Here is a 22,058-nt window from a genome sequence, read left to right on the forward strand (position 1 = left end):
GAGGACCAGGGGATATAGGTTCAAGGTGAAGGGGAAAAAATTTAATAGGAATCGGAGGGGTAACTTTTTCACCCAAAGGGTGGTGGGTGTATGGAACACTCTACCAGAGGAGGTAGTTCAGGCAAGGACTATCCTATCGTTTAGGAAACAGTTAGATAGGTACCTGGATAGGACAGGTTTGGAGGGATATGGACCAAGCGCAGGCAAGTGGGACTAGTGTAGCTGGGACAATATTGGCTGGTGTGGGCGAACCGGGCTAAAGGGCCTCTTTCCACACTGTATCACTCCATGACGCTAGATGAGTGAGTGAAGAAGGGTCCCTTGAAAGAAGGGTCACCCATCCTTTTTCTCCAGAGATGCTGCCTGACCTGCTGAGTTACTCTAGCACTTTGTGTGTATCTTTGGGAAGATACAGAGTGCAGAATATAGTTCTCAGCAGTGTAGCGCACCAGACCCATAGACTGAGAAGCAGGAACAATCATCCAACCTCTGCTTTAAAAATACCCCATGACTTGGCCCCCCACAGCTGTCTGTGGCAATGACTTCCACAGATTCACTGCCCTCTAGCTGAAGGAATTAGCTCTGCATCTCTATTCTTTTATTCTGCGGCTGTGCCCTCTGATCCTAGACACTCCCATTGGTGAAACATTCTCCCCACATTCACTCTATCCAAGCCTTTCATTATTCGGTAAGTTTCAATGAGGTCCTCTCTCATCCTTCTGAACGCCGGCGAGTGGAGGCCCATTGTCATCAAACGCTCATCATAGGTTAACGTAATCATCCCCGGGATTATCTCGTAAACCTCCTCTGGACCCTCTCCAACGTCAGCATATCCTTTCTTGGATATGGAATGAAAACTGCTCACAATATTCCAAATGTGGCCTCACCAGCGCTTAATACAGCCTCAGCATTACACCCTTGCCTTTAAATTCTACTAGTCCTCTCAAAATGAATTCTAACATTGCATTTGCCTTCCGACTGGTGCAAGACTCCCCCCTGTTACTCTAACCAGCTTGCAAGTACTTGCAATATATCATGTCTCTTGAGCAAAAAAACACATTGCCGGAGGAACTCATTAGGTCAGGCAGCATCTATGGAGGTAAATGGTCCGATGAAGTTTCAGATCGGGACCCTTCTGCAGACTGACCTGAAACATTGCCTGTCCATTCCCTCCGCAAATGCTACCCCTAACCTGTCTGACTTCCTCCAGCATTCCCTCCCCTCCACCCCACCTTCAGCTTTCAGTCTGAAGCGGTGTTCCGAGCCAAAACGTCACCTATTGTGTAAGAGGGAACTGCAGATGCTGGTTTACACCGAAGATAGACACAAAATGCTGGATTAACTCAGCAGTTCGGGCAGCATCTCTGGAGAGAATGAACGGGTGACATTTCGGGTCGGGACCCTTGTTCATACCTATTCCTTCTCTCTAGAGATGCTGCCTGACCACCAAAGCATTTTGTGTCCACTTTCCTTCAGCACTTTTATGTTTCGATCAATTGTTGCTGGTTTTTAATTACAACATGCGTGGCTTAAATAACACATCGCTGGGTTTCCGCCTGAGCTTGTCCACGCTCAAGAGTTAACTGAAGTGAGGATTTTTTTGTTGTTAAATAACCAATTAGCAAGCACCATTCCTCAATGTTTCATCAGTCATTCCGAGACTGACTCTAAACAAAATGACTGATCAGCCTCTGCATTTTAGATCAAATTAATGAGATGTCTTAATCACGCTGCAAGCCTCTGAACAAATAGTGACAGTGGACTGAGGGAATTTAAATCTCTGAGCATGAATACCAGCAGATAATGAGCCGGGACTCATCCTTGTAGTGGGGAACATTGGCACTGAGTGGAAACGGATTCATCCGTGACGGGAGGCTGCGGTGGGAGGGAGAGGGACACCTCTTGGTCTGTTGGGACGGCAGCCGCTGAGAGGAGATTTGATCCTCAAGGTGTTTGTACATTGGAATGATTTGGAAAGTTCATAAGTTCATTAGGCATAGGAACAAAATTACGCCATTCAACCCACCAAGTCTACTCCGCCATTCAATCACAGCTGATCTCTATTTCCCTCTCAACCCTCTCAACAGTTTTGGCCCCCTAATTTGAGGAAGGACATTCTTGCCATTGAGGGAGTGCAGCGTAGGTTTACACGGTTAATTCCCGGGATGGCGGGACTGTCGTATGCTGAGAGAATGGAGCAGCTGGGCTTGTACACTCTGGAGTTTAGAAAGATGAGAGGGGATCTCATTGAAATATAAGATTGTTAAGGGCATGGACATGCTAGAGGCAGGAAACATGTTCCCGATGTTGGGGGAGTCCAGAACCAGGGGCCACAGATTAAGAATAAGGAGTAAGCCATTTAGAAACGAGACGAGGAAACACTTTTTCTCACAGAGAGTGGTGAGTCTGTGGAATTCTCTGCCTCAGAGGGTGGTGGAGGCAGGTTCTCTGGATGCTTTCAAGAGAGAGCTAGATAGGGCTCTTAAAAATAGCGGAGTCAGGATATGGGGAGAAGGCAGGAACGGGGTACTGATTGGGGATGATCAGCCATGATCACATTGAATGGCGGTGCTGGCTCGAAGGGCCGAATGGCCTACTCCTGCACCTATTGTCTATTGTCTGACCCCTTTCTCCTGCCACTCTCCCCGCAACCATGGCATAATAATATAATATAATAATAAAGAACCAATCAACCATTGAACCAACCCTTTGATTATCCTTAATAACAAGAATCTGTCAATCCCCACGACTTGGCCTCCACGACCTTCTCTGGCAATGAATTCCACAGATTCGCCACCGCACTGGCGTGGGACATTGCGGACTCAACCTGAAGAAGTGGGGCCTCTCAAACTCTGACAAGTGCAACTGTGGAGAGGTACAGACAACGGGCCACCGACTGACTTGCGGGCGGAGAGGCACGCACTGCGGACAATCTCCGCAGAGGCACAGGTGTGGCGCTGGCTGTGCCAAAGCGATGGCAGAACCTCGTCTGACACACGGGCGAACGAACCGCCCTCTGACTAAAGAAATTCCTCCTCATCTCCTTTCTAAAGGGACGTCCTTATATTTTGAGGCTATGGTCTCCAGTTCTAGACTCTCCCACTAGTGGAAACATCCTCTCCACAGTCACTCCATCCAAGCCTTTCACTGTTCGATATGTTTCAATGAGGATCCCCCTCATCCTTCTAAACTCCAGTGAGCAGAGGCCCAGTGCCGTCAAATGCTCATTGTACTTCAACCCACTCATTCCTAGGATCATTCACATCACAACCCCATTCACAGCAGTTTGTGCCTCAGGACAAACTAGTGGGGCTTTGATGCAAGGTATAGAGTCATAGAGTGATGCAGTGTGGAAACAGGCCCTTCGGCCCAACTTGCCCACTCCGGCCAACAATGTCCCAACTACAATAGTCCTACCTACCTGCGTTTGGTCCATATCCCTCTAAACCTGCCCTTTCCACATACCTGTCTAACTGCTTCTTAAACGTTGGGATAGTCCCCTCAGATTCCTATTAAATCTTTTCCCCTTCACCTTAAACCTATGTCCTCTGGTCCTCGATTTACCTACTCTGGGCAAGAGACTCAGTGCATCTACTCGCTCTATTCCTCTCATTATTTTATGCACCTCTATAAGATCACCCATCATCATCCTGCACTCCGGGGAATAGAGTCCCAGCCTACTCGACCTCTCCCTATAGCTCACACCCTCTAGTCCTGGCAGCATTCTTGTAAATCTTCTCTGTACCCTTTCCAGCTTGACAACACATAACATAAGGAAAGATATAGTTTCTCAGCATTGTAGTGCAGCCGTTCCAGAGAAATTGTCCAATGTCCGCACGAGGTCATTTGGAGAATCGTGACGGGCCCCAGCTATCAGAAGGATTGTTCGGTAGTCTGATAACACAGGGGAAGAAGCTGTTCCTGAGCCTGGTGGTCGGTGCCAGTGCCTGGGTTTCAGAGCACCTTCGATAGACACAAAAAGCTGGAGTAACTCAGCGGGACAGACAGGCAGCATCTCTGGAGAGAAGGAATGGGTGACGTTTCGGAACACCTTGTCGGGCTCTGGATTTGGGCAAACCCTGACCATGGCTACCGATAACCCAATACTCTGGCAGATCCTCTCCGGAATAACCTATTAGAAATGGGCAGCACAGCGGGTAGAGTTGCTTCCTCACAGCACCAGAGGCCCCAGGTTCAATCCTGACGTTGGGTGCTGCCTGTGTGGAGTTTGCACGTTCTCCCTGTGACCCCCCGTGGGTTTCCTCCGGGTGCTCCAGTTTCCTCCCACATCCCAAAGACAGGCGGGTTTGCAGGCCAATTGGAATCTGAGAATTGTCCGTAGTGTGTAGGGAGTTGATTAGAAAGTAGGATAACACAGAACTAGTGTAGTTCTACAGAAGTATATTCACATAGAAATGTGAGCGGGTGATCGCTGGTTGATGTGGACACTGCGGGACAAAATCCCTGTTTCCATGCTGGATGCTAAAAGCCAATCTGCTTAATGAAATGGCCGGCACGAACCGTGAATTATTTAATAACAATCTTCAACCTTTAATGAAAGAAAGTGTGTCATCGACACTGAATCAAAATGTGAGGCTTTACTCAGAATAGATAATTTTTCTATAATTAATGTCACTTGCATTTGCAATTATACATTATTAGCAGGTAAAATGAGTTAATTACCACAATTTCTTTCTAGCTGCATCAAGTTCTCTGGCTGCAACGTGATTGAAAGAGGGTTGAGTTGCTCACAACTCACCTCCCCCAACCCTTCCCCTCTAGCGGGATATCTACTGTCCCTGTTGTCCTGGGTGTGGTCTTCTGTACATCAGCGAGACCAAGAGCAGACAGGCCGATCGTTTGGCTGAACACCTAAGCTCAAGTGCCTACGCAATCGGCCGGTTGCCAAACATTTTAACTCCCCCACCCATTCCCATACTGACCTCCCTGTCCTGACCCTCCTCCACCGTCAGAGGCCACGTGAACAGCGCCTAACATTTCGCTTGGTCAGCTTACAACCCAGCGGTACGATTTTGATCTCTCTAATTCCAAGTAACCCTTGCATTCCCGCTCTCTCCATCCCTCCCCTGCCCTAATCGTCGTACTAGTTTCACTGTCGTTCTGCTTAGTTTCACAGTTTGTATCCACTCGTTATCAACTTCTCCACAGCCAACAATGGACCATTGTGGGCTCCACCTTTCCTTGATCATCATTGCTGGCTTTGATTTGTTCTTTTCATACCTTTCATTCATTTGTTCTTTGTACCTTTTCATACCTCTAGTTTCCCTCTCCCCTGACTCTCAGTCTAAAAAAGAGTCTTGACTCGAAACGTCACCTATTCCTTTTCTCCAGAGATGCAATAGACAATAGACAATAGGTGCAGGAGTAGGCCATTTGGCCCTTCGAGCCAGCACCGCCATTCAATGTGATCATGGCTGATCATCCCCAATCAGTACCCCGTTCCTGCCTTCTCCCCATATCCCCTGACTCTGCTATTTTTAAGAGCCCTATCTAGCTATCTCTTGAAAGCATCCAGAGAACCTGCCTCCACCGCCCTCTGAGGCAGAGAATTCCACAGACTCACCACTCTCTGTGAGAAAAAGTGTTTCCTCGTCTCCGTTCTAAATGGCTTACTTTTGCTGCCTGAGCCGCTGAGTTACTCTGGCATTTTGTGTCTAATTTCGGTGTAAACCAGCACCTGCAGTTCCCTCCAACACATGATTGTTCAGTTACTCACAACTCACCTAACCCCCCAACCCTTCCCCACTAACTGTTGCCGAAACAGTCCCCATTGCTGCGAGCAACCCCGTTTTACAGCCCCCATCCCTGCTCACAAAGCAGGCCTGAAGCCACCTGGCTCTGTCTGTGAACAGACCACACAGCTCTCCTCTTGAACATATCCCACTACACTAGTGAAGCACCTTCAAGGTGTAGTCCATATAGTGGGAAAGACAACAGCCCATCTGCCCACTGTCAACTATCGGGTAATCGGACAGGCAGCATCTCTGGAGAAAAGGAATGGGAGACGCTTCGGGCCGAGACCCTTCTTCAGACTGAGAATCTGGGGAAAGGGAAATGAGAGAAATAGACGGTGGTGTAGAGAGATACTGTATAGAACATTAGTCTCACCTGCCTGCGTTTGGCCCATATCCCTCTAAACCTATCCAATCCATGTACCTGTCTAAATGTTTCTTAAACATTGCGATAGTACCTGCCTCATCTACCTCCTCCGGCAGCTCGTTCCATACATCCACCACCTTTCAGTAAAAGAGTCACCCCTCACGTTCCCATTAAATCTTTCCCCCCTCACCTTAACCCCATGTGCTCTGGTTCTCGATTTCCCTACTCTGAGCAAGAGCCTCTGTGTGTCCACCCGATCTATTCCTCTCATGATTTAATACACATCAGAGGAGGAGGCCATTCAGCCCATCGTGAGGCAGCCAGCACCTTGAATAGTTTACATTAATGGCCTGGGAAAAGGGAGGAAATTGTCCAAGTTGGTCCATGAGGTGGACGGGCAGGTTGTGCTGAGGACATTGTGGTTCTGCAAGAGGATGTAAACAGATTGGGTGATTTAAAAAATATGGGGAAGTGTGGTGTCCATCATTTTGCGTCTATCCAGATTATTAAATATATTAAAGGTGGAGAGTGATAAATATTTCAAAAAGATCATGGTTTGAGGGTCAGGGTTACATAAAAGATGTTGAGGCCAGCACAGATCAGCCATCTACAGATGACGTGGATGAGTCTGAAGAAAGATCCCGACCCGAAGCGTCACCTATCCATGATCTCCAGAGATGCTGCCTGACCCTCTGAGTTACTCCAGCACTTTGCGTCTATCCTTATAGCAGCCATGATCGTGTTGAACAACAGGATAGGCTTGGGGGGCCGAGTGGCCTACTCCCACTACCCTTTTCTTGTGTTCTCGTGGTCGAGTTCTCCCATTAGTGCATAAAACCTCTCCTTTGTAAATATGTAACCTGTTCACTAGTTTCTGCACCCTACATCCCCTGAGGATCTAATCCATACATCAAAGTTGATTAGCTTATTGGAGCAAAATTAGGCCATTACGCCCATCAAGTCTGCTCTGCCATTCCATCTTGGCTGAATATATCTTTCCTCTCAATCCCCAGTCTCCTGCCTTCTCCCCATAACCCCTGACAACACCGTTACCAATCCAGAATGTCCACCTTAAAAATATCTTTTGACTTGGTCTCCAAAGCCTTCTGTGGCAATGAATTCCAGATTCACCACCCTCTGACTAAAGAAATTCCTCCTTGTCCCCTTTCTAAAGGTACGTTCTTTTATTCTGAGCCTACGGCCTCTGGTCCTAGACTCTCCCACTAGTGGAAACATCCTCCCCACATTCACTCTATTCACGCCTTTCACTATTCAAGTTTCAAAGAGAATTCAAAGCAAATGCAGAAATTTCCCTCAAATCATCACTAATCTTTTCTCCCATCTTGTTTTATCTGGAAAATTTGGTTCTGAAGCTCCCATCAGTTAAAGAATAAGTTTCTCCTTTGCTCTATCGAGACACTTTGCAATTGTGAAAGTCTCTATTAAAATTCTCACAGCCTTTCTGTGCTCCAAGGCAAACAACAGTGGCACATCTAATCAGCAGGAAACCTTCCTCTCAATCTAGAGTCTAGAGTTTAGTTTAGAGAAGCATGGGCCCACCGAGTCTACGCGGACCATCGATCACTCGTTCACACTAGTTCTGTGTTATCCCACTTCGTCTCATCCACTCCCTGCACGCCAGGGGCAATGTCCAGAGGCCAATTAACTTACAAACCCGCACGTCTTTGGGATGTGGGAGGAACCAGGAGCACCCGGAGGAAACCCACGGGGTAACAGGGAGAACATGCAAACTCCACACACAGATAGTACCCGAGGTCAGGATCGAACCGGGGTCTCGAGCACTGTGAGGCAGCAAGCTCTACCAAGTGGGTGCACCATGTCACTATTCCAACGATCCATTTGGGGGATAGACAGAAAATGCTGGATTAACTCAGCGGTACAGGCAGCATCACCGGATAGAAGGAATGGGTGACGTTTCGGGCCAAGATCCTTCTTCAGTCTTGACCTGAAACAACACCCTTTCCATCTATCCAGAGATGTTGCCTGTGCCGCTGAGTTACTCCAGCATTTTGAGTCTGTCTTCTGTGTAAACCAGCATCTGCAGTTCCTTCCTCCGTTTGGGAGGGTGGGGGGTGTAAAAGGAGACGTAATACCTGGGGATAGATGATGTGCAAATCATAGCAGACAGGAACTCCCAGACATACTGTGCAGGCAAACCGCCCTGAAACCCTTCTCTCCTGGCAGCCTGTGGTAACGGGTGATGTTTTTAATGCCAGTGCCTGCTAGCAAAGAGACTGTGGTCCTGTTTCCATGGCGACGGAGATTGTCTCATTTGGTTTACAGATGAGCAATGACTATCCAATTAGAGAGGACTAAAAATAATGTAAGCCTTTGTTGCAGATTAGTCATTAATATTAATGAAAGAGCTGTCAAAACTGTTGTAAACATTTGATGTAAATCCAGTTAGCCGTGGCAATGGTAGCTCAGAGTGCACCAGCCGGCGCAAAGCAAAGAGGTAGCAAGTCCAAACTATTCGTCATTCAGTTTATTAACGCACCCTCGCCTATATGTTTGGTTTAGAGATACAGCGCGGAAACGGGCCCTTCAGGCCACCAAGTCGGCGCCGACCAGGGATCCCCGCACACTAGCACTATCCTACACATTTACAATTTTTACCGAAGCCAATTAACCCACAAACCGGTACATCTTTGAAGTGTGGGAGGAAACCGGAGCACCCGGAGAAAACCCACGTAGGTCACGGGGAGAACTTACAAATTCCAAACAGACAGCACCCGCAGTCGGGATTGAACCCGGGTCTCTGGCGGCGTGAGATAGCAACTCTACCGCTGCGCCACCGTATCGCCCTCTGAGGCGTTAGTTGAGGTACATACTATAACAACAGACATATACATGGATAGGGAAGGTTCAGAGGGATTTGGGCCAAATGAAGGAAAATAGGACTAGCGTAGATTGGACATGTTGGTCGGCATGTACAAGTTGGTCCAAGGGGCCTGTTTCTATGCTGTGTGACTCCATGGCCTGTTCTTTATCGTCTGGTCATGTTCCCTTGTTCGTGCCTTTCCCATGGGTGGAAACATCTTAACATCTTCACCATCAGTCCCCCATAGCAGTGACAATGTTCGCTGGGCTCTTAGTCAGGTTATGTCATCCCCATCATCTTGATGCAGGTCCTAATCATCCCAAACCATATAAACAGCTACAGTAAGGTTGATGTACCCTATATATTGTGGGCAAGGCTTGCTAAGAGTGGCAGATCATGTTTTGGCCCGGTAGAAGGGATTTTTCCTCTCGCCCCTTCCCAACTATTTTCTGACGTTCCTGCTCGGAGAATTTTCCGAGGTTAATTCCAGTTTATTTCACGGGTCAGTGGCTGACCCCAGAGTCTTAAAAATAAAGACACAAATTGCTGGAGGAACTCGGTGGGTCAGGCAGAATCTGTGGGGGACATGGATAGGTGACGCCTCGGGTGGGGACCCTTGTCCAGGCTGAGTGGGGGAGTGAGGGAGAAAGCTGGAAGAGAGGTGGGGGCGATACAGAAACTGGCAAGTGATAGGTGGAGGAAGGAACTGCAGATGCTGGTTTATACCGAGGATAGACACAAAATGCTGGAGTAACTCAGCGGGTCAGGCAGCATCTCTGGAGAAAAGGAATAGGTGACGTGAGAAGGCAGTCTAAAGAAGGGTCTTGCCTGAAACGTCAGCTATTCCTAAATGAAACGGGGCATTCAGGGCAACCATTTCCTCCTTTAGATACTGACTGTCCCATTCAATAGGGGGTATCAGCCACAACCCAGGAGCCTGGGTGAAACGGTCTCGCTGTTAGAGCCATTGTCTCACAGCAGCAGAGACGCTGGTTCGATTCTGACCTCGGGTACTGTCTGTGTGCGGAGTTTGCACGTTCTCCATGTGACTGTGTAGGTTTCCTCCAGGTGCTCCGGTTTCCTCCCTAATCCCAAAGATACGCGGGATTGTAGATTAATTGGCCAATGGAAAATAGCTTCCAGTGTGCGGGGAGTGGATGCTAATGTGGGATGACAGGACGAGATATCCTGAATTCACAATGGTTACATGTGTATTTTTAAAAAGATAGAAGATGCTGGAGTGATTCAACAAGTCAGGCAGCATCGCTGGAGAAAACAAACAGGTGACGTTTCAGGTTGGAACCCTTCTTCTGACTGAAACTCTTCTTTGTGGGGAGTCCAGAACCAGGGGCCACAGTTTAAGAATAAGGAGGAAGCCATTTAGAACGGAGACGAGGAAACACTTTTTCGCACAGAGTGTGGTGAGTCTGTGGAATTCTCTGCCTCAGAGGGCGGTGGAGGCCAGTTCTCTGGATACTTTCAAGAGAGAGTTAGATAGGGCTCTTAAAGATAGCTGAGTCAGGGGATATGGGGAGAAGGCAAGAACAGGGTACTGATTGGGGATGATCAGCCATGATCACATTGAATGGCGGTGCTGGTTCGAAGGGCAGAAGGGCCTACTCCTACTCCTGCACCTGTTGTCTATTGTCTATTGTCTACTGTGTCTGTCTTTGGCATAAACCAGCATCTTTCCTTCCTAGTTCCTTCCTACACATAGAACTAGTGTGAACGTGTCATCGATGGTCGGCATGGACTCGGTGGGCCAAAGGGCCTGTTTCCCTGCTTTGTCTTCCCTAATTAAATCGGTTTGATATTCATGGGCCTGCAGTCGGGTGACAGGATGTGGTCTCTCGGTAAAGGAACTCAGCAGAACAGTACGGGGTTTGTCCCACCTGTTAATTGGATCCACAAAGAGTGAACTCGGAAACAAACTGCACAAACCGTGCCTGCAACAATAATATCCAATGCATTGAGCAACCAGTTTGCGGCATTAATTTAATCTCCTGTTCTCAGGGGGGCGTCAGAGAGGACAGTGTCTGTCTGGCAGTGGAATTACTGCCAGTAATTTATTGACACACACCAGGATTGTTTATAGACTATATACATGGAGACTTTAAATAGCTCTTGAGGATGGCTGCTGCTTTCCAGGTCACGAGGCCAGTGCAGAATGAGGTGGAATGTCGCCATGCATGTGGGACTGTGGGATGCTCTGTACCATGAGAAATTTTTCGCTGCGTGTAGGATTCGGAAGAGTATTGGACTGCAGGCAATGTAGATTATGGCCTGCTAATGTGAGTGTCCAGTTTGGTTCAGAGTTACAGCGTGGAAACAGGCAACTTTGGCCCACCGAGTCCACACCAGCCAGTGATCCCTGTACACTAGCGCTATCCTACACACACTAGGGGGCAATTTACAATTCTTACCAAAGCCAATTGACCTACAAACCTGCCTGGCATGTGGGAGGAAACCCGTGCACCCGGAGAAAACCCACACGGTCACAGGAAGAACGTACAAACTCTGTTCAGACAGCACCTGTAGTCAGGATCGAACCAGGGAATCTGGCGCTGTATGGCAGCAACTCTACTGTGCCATGCCACCCATAGTTATGAGAGGCATAGCTTGGGCAGACAGTGAGAAACTTTTCCCCAAAAGCCACTTAAATTCCAAATACGAGATGGCCCACCTTCAAGGCGAGAGGGGCAAATTTTTAAGGCGCTGTGCGAGGCAAGTTTTTTGCACAGAGAATGGTGCCAGGGGTGGTGAAGGAGGCAGATGTGATAGTGGCATTTAAGTGGCTTTTAGATGAGAGCATGGATATTCACTGAATACAGATCATGTGCAGGCAGAGGAGAGTAGTTTAACATGGCATCATGTGTTTAGCATGGACAGTTCATATGTTATAGGAGCAATTAAGCCATTCGGCCCATCAACTGTACTCTGCCATTCAATCATAGTTAATCTATCCTTCCCTCTCAACCGTATTCTCTTGCCTTCTCCCCATTACCCCTGACACCTGTATTAATCAAGAATCTGTCAATAACCTACAAACCTGTATGTCTTTGGAGTGTGGGAGGAAACCGGAGCACCCGGGGAAAACCCACACGGTCACAGGGAGAATATACAAACTCCGTACAGATAGCACCCGTAGTCAGGATCGAACCCGGGTCCCTGGCACTGTAAGGCAGGCACTCTACCACAACGCCACCATGCTGCCCCAAGCCTTGCCCCTCCCTAAGCTCTGTCTGTTAATACTGGTACCCATCAAGAGGCGCAGAGCTACTGAGAGCTTCCACTCCCACCTTCATTGAGCTCGTAACTCTGTCTCCGACCGTGTCCTCCGGGAGGTCAATGTTGGAAATGTCGCCTCTCCCCTTCCTAATGAGAGAAACCGAAAAAGAGTGTTGCAATAGTGTGTGTTCAGACATCGTTGCAGATCAGGTTGGTGTGTGCCTTAATGGGGAACCTGCAGGTGGTGGTGGGGTCCCATTCAACTGATGCTCCTGCCCTTACAGGTGGGATGAATGATGGGATCAGGAGATGCTGTGGAACATTGATATAATTGTGGAATTGGGAGCTTTGAGAGGTTAGTCTGAACAAGCCTAAAGGGCCTGTCCCACTTAGACGATTTTTCAGCCGACAGCAGGCGCGATCATGCTCGCGGCACTCACTGAAAAACCGTACACTCCAAGGTATTTGTACTCCCTGGTAAACTGCACAACCACACCATTGATGGAATTTATTGTCACATGTACCGAGGTACAGTGAAAAGCTTTTGTTGCGTGCTAACCAGTCAGCAGAAAGACAATACATGATTACAATCGAGCCGTTTACAGCTGGTAGATAGATACATGAACAGGGAATAACATGTAATGCAAGGTAAAGCCAGTAAAGTCCGATCAACGATAGTCCGAGGGTCATCTATGAGGTCGATAGCTCTTCAGCACTTCCCTCTGGTTGTGATTCAGTTGACTGATAACAGCTGGGAAGAAATTATCCCAAAAGGTGTGCGTTTTCTCACTTCTGTACCTGTTGCCAATTCTATACCTTGCCTTTTCCCTGCAAAAAATGCTTTTTACCTGCAATTGATCCGTGGGGGCGGGGGAGCAATGCGGTGCCATGAGTCAGGGAGAATGGGGTTGGAAGGGGGCAGGGATACATTTAACAGGCAGCCTCCGTGTGGGCGGGTGGCCGGCCCACACTACAGTACTGGGTGGTTTTGGCCTGTTGTGTTGTCCACGTACCTGTACTCCAGCTTAACCCTCTCGCCGCTGCTCGTACACAACTATACATCTCGTGGTCAGCGCGCGGGGGGGGAGGTGCGGCACAGGCCGGCGGTGAATCTCGGTGCCGCGGCGCGGACATTGATTAAAGATTTCCCCCCCCCCCCCCCCCCCCCCCCACCTGTGTCCCGCAGGGTTCCCCGACTACGGCTTCTATTCCACGCCCGGCGACCAGCGGGCATCGTACTCGTTTGCCGACTACAGCGCCATCGGACTGAGGGCCACTCAGATGCTACGCAGCGAGCACGCCCCATCAGCGAGCAGCCCTTCTCTGCACCATTTGGCCAACCCGGACCAGTTTAAGAACCCAGGTTTGTGCTGCACCTTCATTTCCTATGGTGGGGACGGGCAAGGTCGTGGGCTGGCTGCGTCCTCCCCCTGTTGTTTACTTTAGAGATACGGCGCGGAACCAGGCCCTTCGGCCCACCTAGTCCATGTCGACCAGCAATCCCCGCACATCAACAGTGCCCGACACACACTAGGGACAATTTGCATTTTTACCAATTAACCTACAAATATGCACATATTTGGAGTGTGGGAGGAAACCCAGGCAGGTAATGGAGAGAACTTGCAAACTCTGTAAAGACAGTGCCCATAGTCAAGATTGAACCGGGGTCTCCGGCGCTGTGAGTCAGCAGCTCTACCACACGGCATTGGGAACCCGGAGCGTGTCCAGTTGGTCCACCCCCCCTCATGTTGATGGGCTTGGGGGAGAGGGTGTGGGGTGGGGTGGGGTGGAGGGAGAGATTGTGGAAGAGCCTTTCACACATGTTCCACAACAAGGCAAGCACCCCCTCTCCCCTCCCAACTACACAGAAAGAAAAGCCGGCAATTGGCTATTTTAACCAACCCATATCCTGACTGCACATCACATTAGACAGGTGCACGTTTCGAGACACAGCATGGAAAAGGGCCCTTCGGCCCACCGAGTCCAGGCCGATCACCCATTCACGCACACTAGTCCACGTCATCCCACTTATTCCATCCACTCCCTACTCACGAGGGGCAATTCACAGAGGGCCGATTACCCTGCAAACCCGCACGTCTTTGGGATGTGGGATGAAACCGGAGGACCCGGAGGAAACCCACGCGGTCACAGGGAGAACGTGCAAACTCCACACACCCGAGGTCAGGATCAAATCTGTCTCTGGCGATGTGAGGCAGCGGCTCTCTGGGCAGGAAATGTAACGGTGATATATTACCCTTGTAAAACCTACACGGAGATAGAGTAACACAGTGTGGAAACAGGCACGTCTGCTCAAGCTGCCCACACCGACCAACACGTCCCATCTACACAAGCCTGACTATCCCAGATCTTGTGCAATTTTCTGTTATTTCGGAATACAAATGACAGATATCTATGAACAAAGCAATGCTGTGTTGTCTCTTGCTAATTCTGTTGCTAAGGCCTATCGTGGTGTTACACAGCATTAGGAAGGTCTCGTTCCCTTCCAGTGAGGGTACGGTGAGTGTCTCCTCTTGTACCCACTCTCGCCACGCCAATCCATGCCGTGCAGCGGGTGGCTTCAGTGAGGGTGAGGTTGGTGCCCGTGGTCCTGGGGTGACCAGTGATTCTGTTGGCACCTCCCTGGAGCAGAACACGCAACAGGTCAACACCGCCACTGTGCTGCTGATGTTGCGACTGCTTTTTACCGAGCTGTTTCTACTCAGGTTGTCCTTTAGATTCTTTAGACTTTAGAGATACAGCGTGGAGACCAAGTCCACGGCGCCTGTTCACTAGTTCTGACCTACAGACCAGGGACAATTTACAGAAGCCAACTAACCTACAAACCTGTACGTCTTTGGAGTGTGGGAGGAAACCAGAGCATCTGGAGAAAACCACACATGGTCACAGGAGGAACGTACAAACTCCGCACGGACAGCACCCGAAGTCAGGATCAAACCCGGGTCCCTGGCGCTGTGAGGCAGCCACTCTACCAGCTGCATTGCCACATTGATATCGATATTGAAAGACATTAGGTAGATCTTATGCCTCATGCTTTGACACTTGAAGCTATGATCCAGACTGTTGCTCCTTGTCCTTGTATAGTGGGAAGGGGTAAACTAAGGCATGTTGATCCAATTGTCATGTTCGATGTCAGTCCTGCCCCCATTCTAACCGGACATAAAGTTCCATCCACTTCCTCCCCCACCTCCCCATCCACCAGCCCAAAACCAGGTCGCAATGAGACACAGTCATTATTAAACCCAGCGGCAGATTCAGGCAGAACTCGGGGGGGGGAAGAAAACCCACGCGGTCACGGGGAGAATATACAAACTCCCTATAGACAAGCGCCCGTTGGCAGGATCGAACCCGGGTCTCTGGCGCTGTGAGGCAGCAACTCTACCATTGTGGTGCTTGTCACCTTGTCAGCTTTGAGTAGTAACTTTGCTTCTGCCTCCACGGAGGCTGCCTGGCGTTCATGGCAGCATTTTGCAATTGCTTTACAACAAGGTTAGTTGTTCAGTCCTCGGACAGACTCATCAACTGGAGAAGAAGCGTCTGATCAGTTTGAAGATGCCTGCTCTGCTTAGAGGACAACACTTCTGCCGCTGAGGCACAAGGATCCAAGCCTCACGCTTTGACACTTGAAGCCATGATCCAGACTGTTGCATTAGTTTAGTATGTTGTCACATGCACTGAGGGGACAATGAAAAGCTTTTGTTGTGTGCTAACCAGTCAGCAGAAAGACTATACATGATTACAAACAAGCACAGATTGTACACTGTGCGCAGATACAGGATAAAGAGTTTGCAGGTCTCCAATGAGGTAGATGGGAAGTCAGGACTGCTCTCTAGGTGGTGATCAAAAATCCTACGGAGCAAGATAGACCACTCCTAAATGCTATGGGCTGACGTGTAGTACGCAACGGAGCGGAACGTGGGCCTTTTTTTCATCCATTTCAGTAACCCGACCCGACTCGCAGTGTAATCAACGTTGCGGGGGAACAGTTTGTGTTAATAAATTATAATTCTGAAAATGAGGAGAAGAGTTTTACCAAAGAACTTTTACTTTTTACGAGGATGTTTCCGTAACCGGCTTCCGTCTACGCACTGGTATCTTTGCTCCGCTACGGGATCTTTGGTGCGGAGACGGAAGCCGGTTACGGAAATGGGGCCGAAAATTACCCATGAATCTGCCCATGTCCGTACTGCGTCTTTTTCATCGAGTGATCTATCTTGCTTGCTGTAGGATCTTTGGTGGTGATAGGAAGGTTCAGTTGCCTGATGATAGCTGGGAAGAAAGTGTCCCTGAATCTGGAGGTGTGCGTTTTCACACTTCTGTACCTCTTGCCCGATGGGAGAGGAGAGGAGTGAGTTACCGGGGTGAGACTCGTCCTTATTTGGATACTGGATAAATGTTTTAGTGCAAGGAATAATGTTTTAGTGCAAGATTGTTCAGGAAAGTGTGATTAATGATAGTCTAAGGGTCTCCAATGAGTATCTGCTGCTTTAGGAAATTAGGACTGGCTCCTAATCAAATGGTTCTCGATTCATCTACTCTGGGCAAGAGACTCTGTGCATCTACCTGATCTATTCCACTCATGATCTTGTACACCTCAAAAAATCACCCCTCATCCTCCTGCACTTCAAGGAATAGAGTCCTAGCATACTCAACCTCTGCCTATAGCTCAGACCCTCTAGTCCTGGCAACATCCTCGTAAATCCTATTTTTTATTCTCCTCATCAATCAACTGCTGCCCTTCCCCACAGATACTGCCACAATATTATACATGTTGTACACGTTATGCAAATCTGATGGATGGATTCATAACACAAAGCACAACATCAGGGGCAAATAACATCAGAAAATGTTGAGAACGCAACAGAAACTGTGGAAAAAGAAGCAAGAGTTACTATAGAAACAAGGAACTGCAGATGCTGGTTTATACCAACGATAGACACAAAGCGCTGGAGTTACTCAGCGGGTCAGGCTGCGCCCCTGAAGAGAAAGGATCTGTAGAAGGGTCCTGACCCGAAACATCACCCATCCTTTTTCTCCAGAGATTTTCTCCAGCACATTGTGTCTAAGCAGCTATTCCCAATTGGGGACCATTTATCAAAAGGACTCTGATATAGAGTTTTTGACCCAAAATATAAACTCTGTTGCCTGACCTGTTGAGTGCCCTGAATGTTTCTGTTTTTATTTCAGCTATCTGCGATTGGGATTTTTTTGATTTACAAGATCAGGGCATTTAACATCCCTGGTCATTAAACTTCCACCCATCATTCTCCATCTCAACCTATCAACATGCCTTCTGTTTCCTGTCGACATATCCGACTTCCCCTTCGACGACCTCACACGCGGCCATCCCCTGTGGTAGCAAGCCCCACGTTCTCACCACTGATCAGATAGGAAGTTTTACTCAACTCATTGCCGATGGCCTTTCAATCAAGATCCACAGCTTTAGACTCTATTCTCAAGCAGTGACGTTTTAAAGCTGTCCGGATGGACAACCACACACTTGCCTGATCACTACTTGGCAATAGCACAAGAGAAGCTAGTAACAGGGAGTGCAATCAGTGGCTCCCAACCTACCCTCAAATAAAACACTGAGTTTATATTGGGTATCCTAGTCACATTGGGTGTCCTAGTCACATTGGGTGTCCAGTTGTGTTGGGTTTTCTTAGTTCTATTGGGTGTCATAGGTATATTGGATGTCCTAGTCACATTGGCCATCGTTGTCACATGGGGTGTTCTGGGTGATATATTCCTTGGCCACAGGAGACAGAGGGGTGATCCTACACAGGTGAATAACATCATGAGGTGCATAGTTAGGTGTGAATACACATAGTCTTTCTCCAAGTGTAGCTGAATCAAGAACTAGATGGCGAGGATTTAGAGTGAAGATTGAATAGGAACGTAAGGGACAACTTTTTCTCACAATGAGTGGTAGGTGTATGGAATGAGCGGCCAGAGGAGATGGTTGAGACAAGTACTGTCGTAACATTTAAAACATATGGATAGGAAAGTTTGAGGGGGATATGGATCAAACGTGGGCAAATGGGACTAGCTTGGGAGCATCTTGGTCAACATCGACAAGTTGGGCGGAAAGGCCTTTTTCCATGCAGTATGATTCCAACTGGTGGCGCAGCGGTAGAGTTGCTGCCCTACAGCTCGATCGAACCTGACTACGGGTGCTGTCTGTACGGAGTTTGTACGTTCTCCCCATGACCTGTGTGGGTTTACACCAAGATCTTCAGTTTCCTCCCACACCCCAATGACGGCAGGTTTCTAGGTTAATTGGCTTGATATAAATGTTTTTATAATTGTCCCTTGTGTGTACAGGATAGTGTTAGTGAGCGGGGATGGCTGGTCGGTGCGGACTCGGTGGGCCCAAGGCCTGTTCTGCGCTGTATCTCTAAACTAAACTAAACTCTTCGACCAAGGAGAGGCAATAAATGCTGCCGTTGCCTGTAATACTCACATCATGGAATGAGGAAATAAAAAAAAGACATCAGATGAGACAACAAAATGACCTTGCAAATAAAATAGTTTTTATTTTCTACTAAACAACAATTAGCTAATTCTCAGAAAATACGGCAAGGGAGTTCCAAAAGGCAATTGTGCTTTAAGAACAGGTTAGCGATGAAGATTTCTGCCTCTTTAACGACTTCGATCTCCTTATAAATATCCGCGAAAGCATTTAAGGATTGAATTTAATTATATGCATCCATTATAACTGCTGGGCCCGGCTTTTGTGTTTTAATCAGCCACCTCGCTATGTCTAATGAATCCACAAAGGCAACTTCCCCCTCCTGCTTGGAGCTCTAACTGGGCTGTGGTAGCAATACTCGCTCTGCAAATTATGTTAATAGCCTCTAAAAGTGTTTGTGAGTCAGACGTAGGCAGAGGAGCCCATTTAGGTATTCCACTCGTTAAAGGGCGGAAGTGGGGGGGGAAAGGCTTGCCGGGATTTTGGTGTTCAGAGAAGCGAGGAGGAATCTTGTGTAGGAAGGAACTGCAGATGCTGGTTTAAAACCGAAGATAGATACAAAATGCAGGAGAGACTCAGCGGGTCAGGCAGCATCTCTGGAGAGATGAAATGGGTGACGTTTCGGGTTGAGTCATCATAGTGGGGCTTGACAGAATAGATGCAGGGCTAGCATGAGTATTGAATTCTCCAATTTTAGGTAACTACCTTTCTTCCCCCCTTAACTAGCCCCTGTCTCTCTCCCCAGTGCCCTACCTAGACACGCACCTATTTCTCCCCTCCCTCCCTCCTCCCCTTCCACCTACATTCCTTACTTTAGCTTCACAAATCCCAACTCTTCATTCCTTTTGGCTCACACCGTTTGTCTTGTTATCTCTGGCCTTTGCCCAACCATCTGACTATCAACCCTCCCCCCCCCCCCCCCCCCCCGACCTGCATCCACCCTTGACCTCCCAAACTTTGTCCTGCCCCCCCTCTCTTCCAGCTATCTTTTCCCGAAACTTTACCTATCCTTGTACTTCAGAGATGCTGTCTGACCCCGCTGAGTTACTCCAGCACTTTGTGTCTTTTTTTTTTAAAACCAGCATCTGCAGTTCCTTGTATGCAGGGTTATTTTACCCCGGGCCGGGGTGTGCACAGCTCGGCAGGTGGGGGTGGCATTTAAAGTTGAGAATAAATAACTTTGTCTGGATGGTGGTAACTCTTTGGAAATCTTTACTCAAGTGAAAGGTTTATGGATTGAATTGATTGAAAGATTCAGCATGGGAAAAGGCCCACTGAGTCCTCGCCGACCATCGATCACCCGTTCACACTGGTTCCATGTTACCCCATCCAGTCCCGGCACACCAGGGGGCAATTTTCAGAGGCAGGACTCTGAGATGGACTTCAGAGATACAGCGTGGAAACAGGGCCCTTCAGCCCACAGAGTCCATGCCAACCAGCGATCCATCCCCCTGTACACTAGCAGTATCCTACACACTAGGGACAATTTTGAAATGTTTACCGAAGCCAATTAACCTACAAACCTGTACTTCTTTGGAGTGTGGGAGGAAACCGGTGATCCCGGAGAAAACCTACGGAGGTCACAGGGAGAATGTACAAACTCCGTACACACAGCACCCGTAGTCAGGATTGAACCCGGGTCTCTGGCGCTGTGAGGCAGCAATTCTACCAGCTGCATTGCCACATTGATATCTATATTGAAAGATGTTAGGTAGATCTTCCCAGTTTGATTGCTCCTTATCCTTGTGTAATTGGGAAGGGGCAAACTAAGGCATGTTGATCCAATAGTTATCTTTGGTGTCAGTCCTACCCCCATTTCTACCAGGTTACGTTGCATTCTAACCGGACATAAAGTTACATCCACCTCTTCCCCAACTCCCCATCCACCTGCCCAAAACCAGGTCGCAGTGAGACACAGTCATTATTAAACCCAGCGGCAGATTCAGGCAGAACTCTGGAGTCTGGTACTGTAGTTTTTCGTTTTAGTTTAGAGACATACAGCGTGGAAACAGGCTCTTCAGCCCATGGAGTCCATGCCAACCTGCGATCCCCTGCATGCTAGTTCTACCTCACACATTGGGGACAGTTTACACAAGCCAATTAACTTACACACCTAGTTTTTAAGAGGGAACTGCAGATGCTGGAGAATCGAAGGTTACACAAAACAGCTGGAGAAACTCAGCGGGTGCAGCAGCATCTATGGAGCGAAGGAAATAGGCAACGTTTCGGGCCGAAACCCTTGGTTTCGGCCCGAAACGTTGCCTATTTCCTTCGCTCCATAGATGCTGCTGCACCCGCTGAGTTTCTCCAGCTTTTTTGTGTAACTTACACACCTACATGTCAATGGAATGTGGGAGGAAACCAGAGCACCGGGTGAATGTACAAACAGCACCCGTAGTCAGGATCGAACCCGGGTCTCTGGAGCTGGAACGCAGCAACTCTACCGCTGCGCCACCGTGCCGCCCCAGTGGTTAATGGGCCAATGGTAAGAGTCAGGACCAATGACCTAAAGGTCATGAGTTTGGACTCCACCATGGCAGCTGGGCACTGTCAATTCAATTGAATACTTTGGCTTTTATTTTTAACAAGGGTGGTGGATCTTCAAAATTCTTGAATCCAGACAATTGTGGAGGCTAGGTTGCTGAAGGTATTTAAAGAGGAGGGTGATAAAGCTTGGAAAGGTCAAGGAGAACTGAGGATGACTAGGCACCAGAGGTGAGAAGAGTCGCGGCCTGGACAGATCAGACACAATCACATTGAATGGTGGGGCAGGCTTGAGAGAGACCCAGTGATCTACAGATCTGGACAGATCTGGCCCTATCAGACATAATCACATTGAATGGTGAATGATCTGGAACATAGAACAGTGCAGCACAGGAACAGGCCAGTTGGCCCACAATATCCATGATGCCAGGTTAAACTAATCTCCTCTGCCTGCACGTGATCCATCCCCCTCTGTTCTCTGCATATCCATGTGCCTATCTAAAATGTGGTGTGACGAGCTGGGTTCCACTGCCACCCACTGGCAGCTGACGAAAGATAGTGAATCTGAACACTTCAAGCCGTCTTAAGCCACCGAGCAAAGGATCGGTCTCTCTTCCCGGGGCAGCAATTGCCACCACATCTCCATTAACTCTGGTGCTGTGATCTAGGTGCACTGAGGCAGCCAGGTCCTTTGGAATAACTGGGCAGAGGAGTTGGTGAAGGCAGGTACAATTACCATGCTTCCAAGTCATGGATTTGAGGCATTGCTCACATTTCTAGGCGCCACATTACTAGGGCGGCTCAGTGGAGTAGCGGTAGAGTTGCCGCCTTACAGCACCAGAGACCCGGGTTCGATCCTGACTTCGGGTGCAGTCTGTAAATTCTCCCAGTGAC

At 48.5% G+C, this 22,058-nt stretch overlaps 1 protein-coding gene across 13 annotated transcripts in view; it reads left to right on the forward strand.

The window, feature by feature from the left end:
- The window catches only part of msi2b (musashi RNA-binding protein 2b), a 431,971-nt gene that overhangs the window by 394,679 nt on the left and 15,234 nt on the right, over positions 1 to 22,058 (forward strand). For all 13 annotated transcript variants that reach the window (XM_055657603.1, XM_055657605.1, XM_055657606.1 and 10 more), the window contains one exon: positions 13,377 to 13,553. In XM_055657603.1, coding sequence (XP_055513578.1) covers positions 13,377 to 13,553 — 177 coding nt within the window. The remainder of the gene's footprint in view (positions 1 to 13,376; positions 13,554 to 22,058) is intronic.

Source organism: Leucoraja erinacea, chromosome 28, assembly GCF_028641065.1.
Source record: "Leucoraja erinacea ecotype New England chromosome 28, Leri_hhj_1, whole genome shotgun sequence".
In the NCBI taxonomy this organism is placed as follows: domain Eukaryota; kingdom Metazoa; phylum Chordata; class Chondrichthyes; order Rajiformes; family Rajidae; genus Leucoraja; species Leucoraja erinaceus.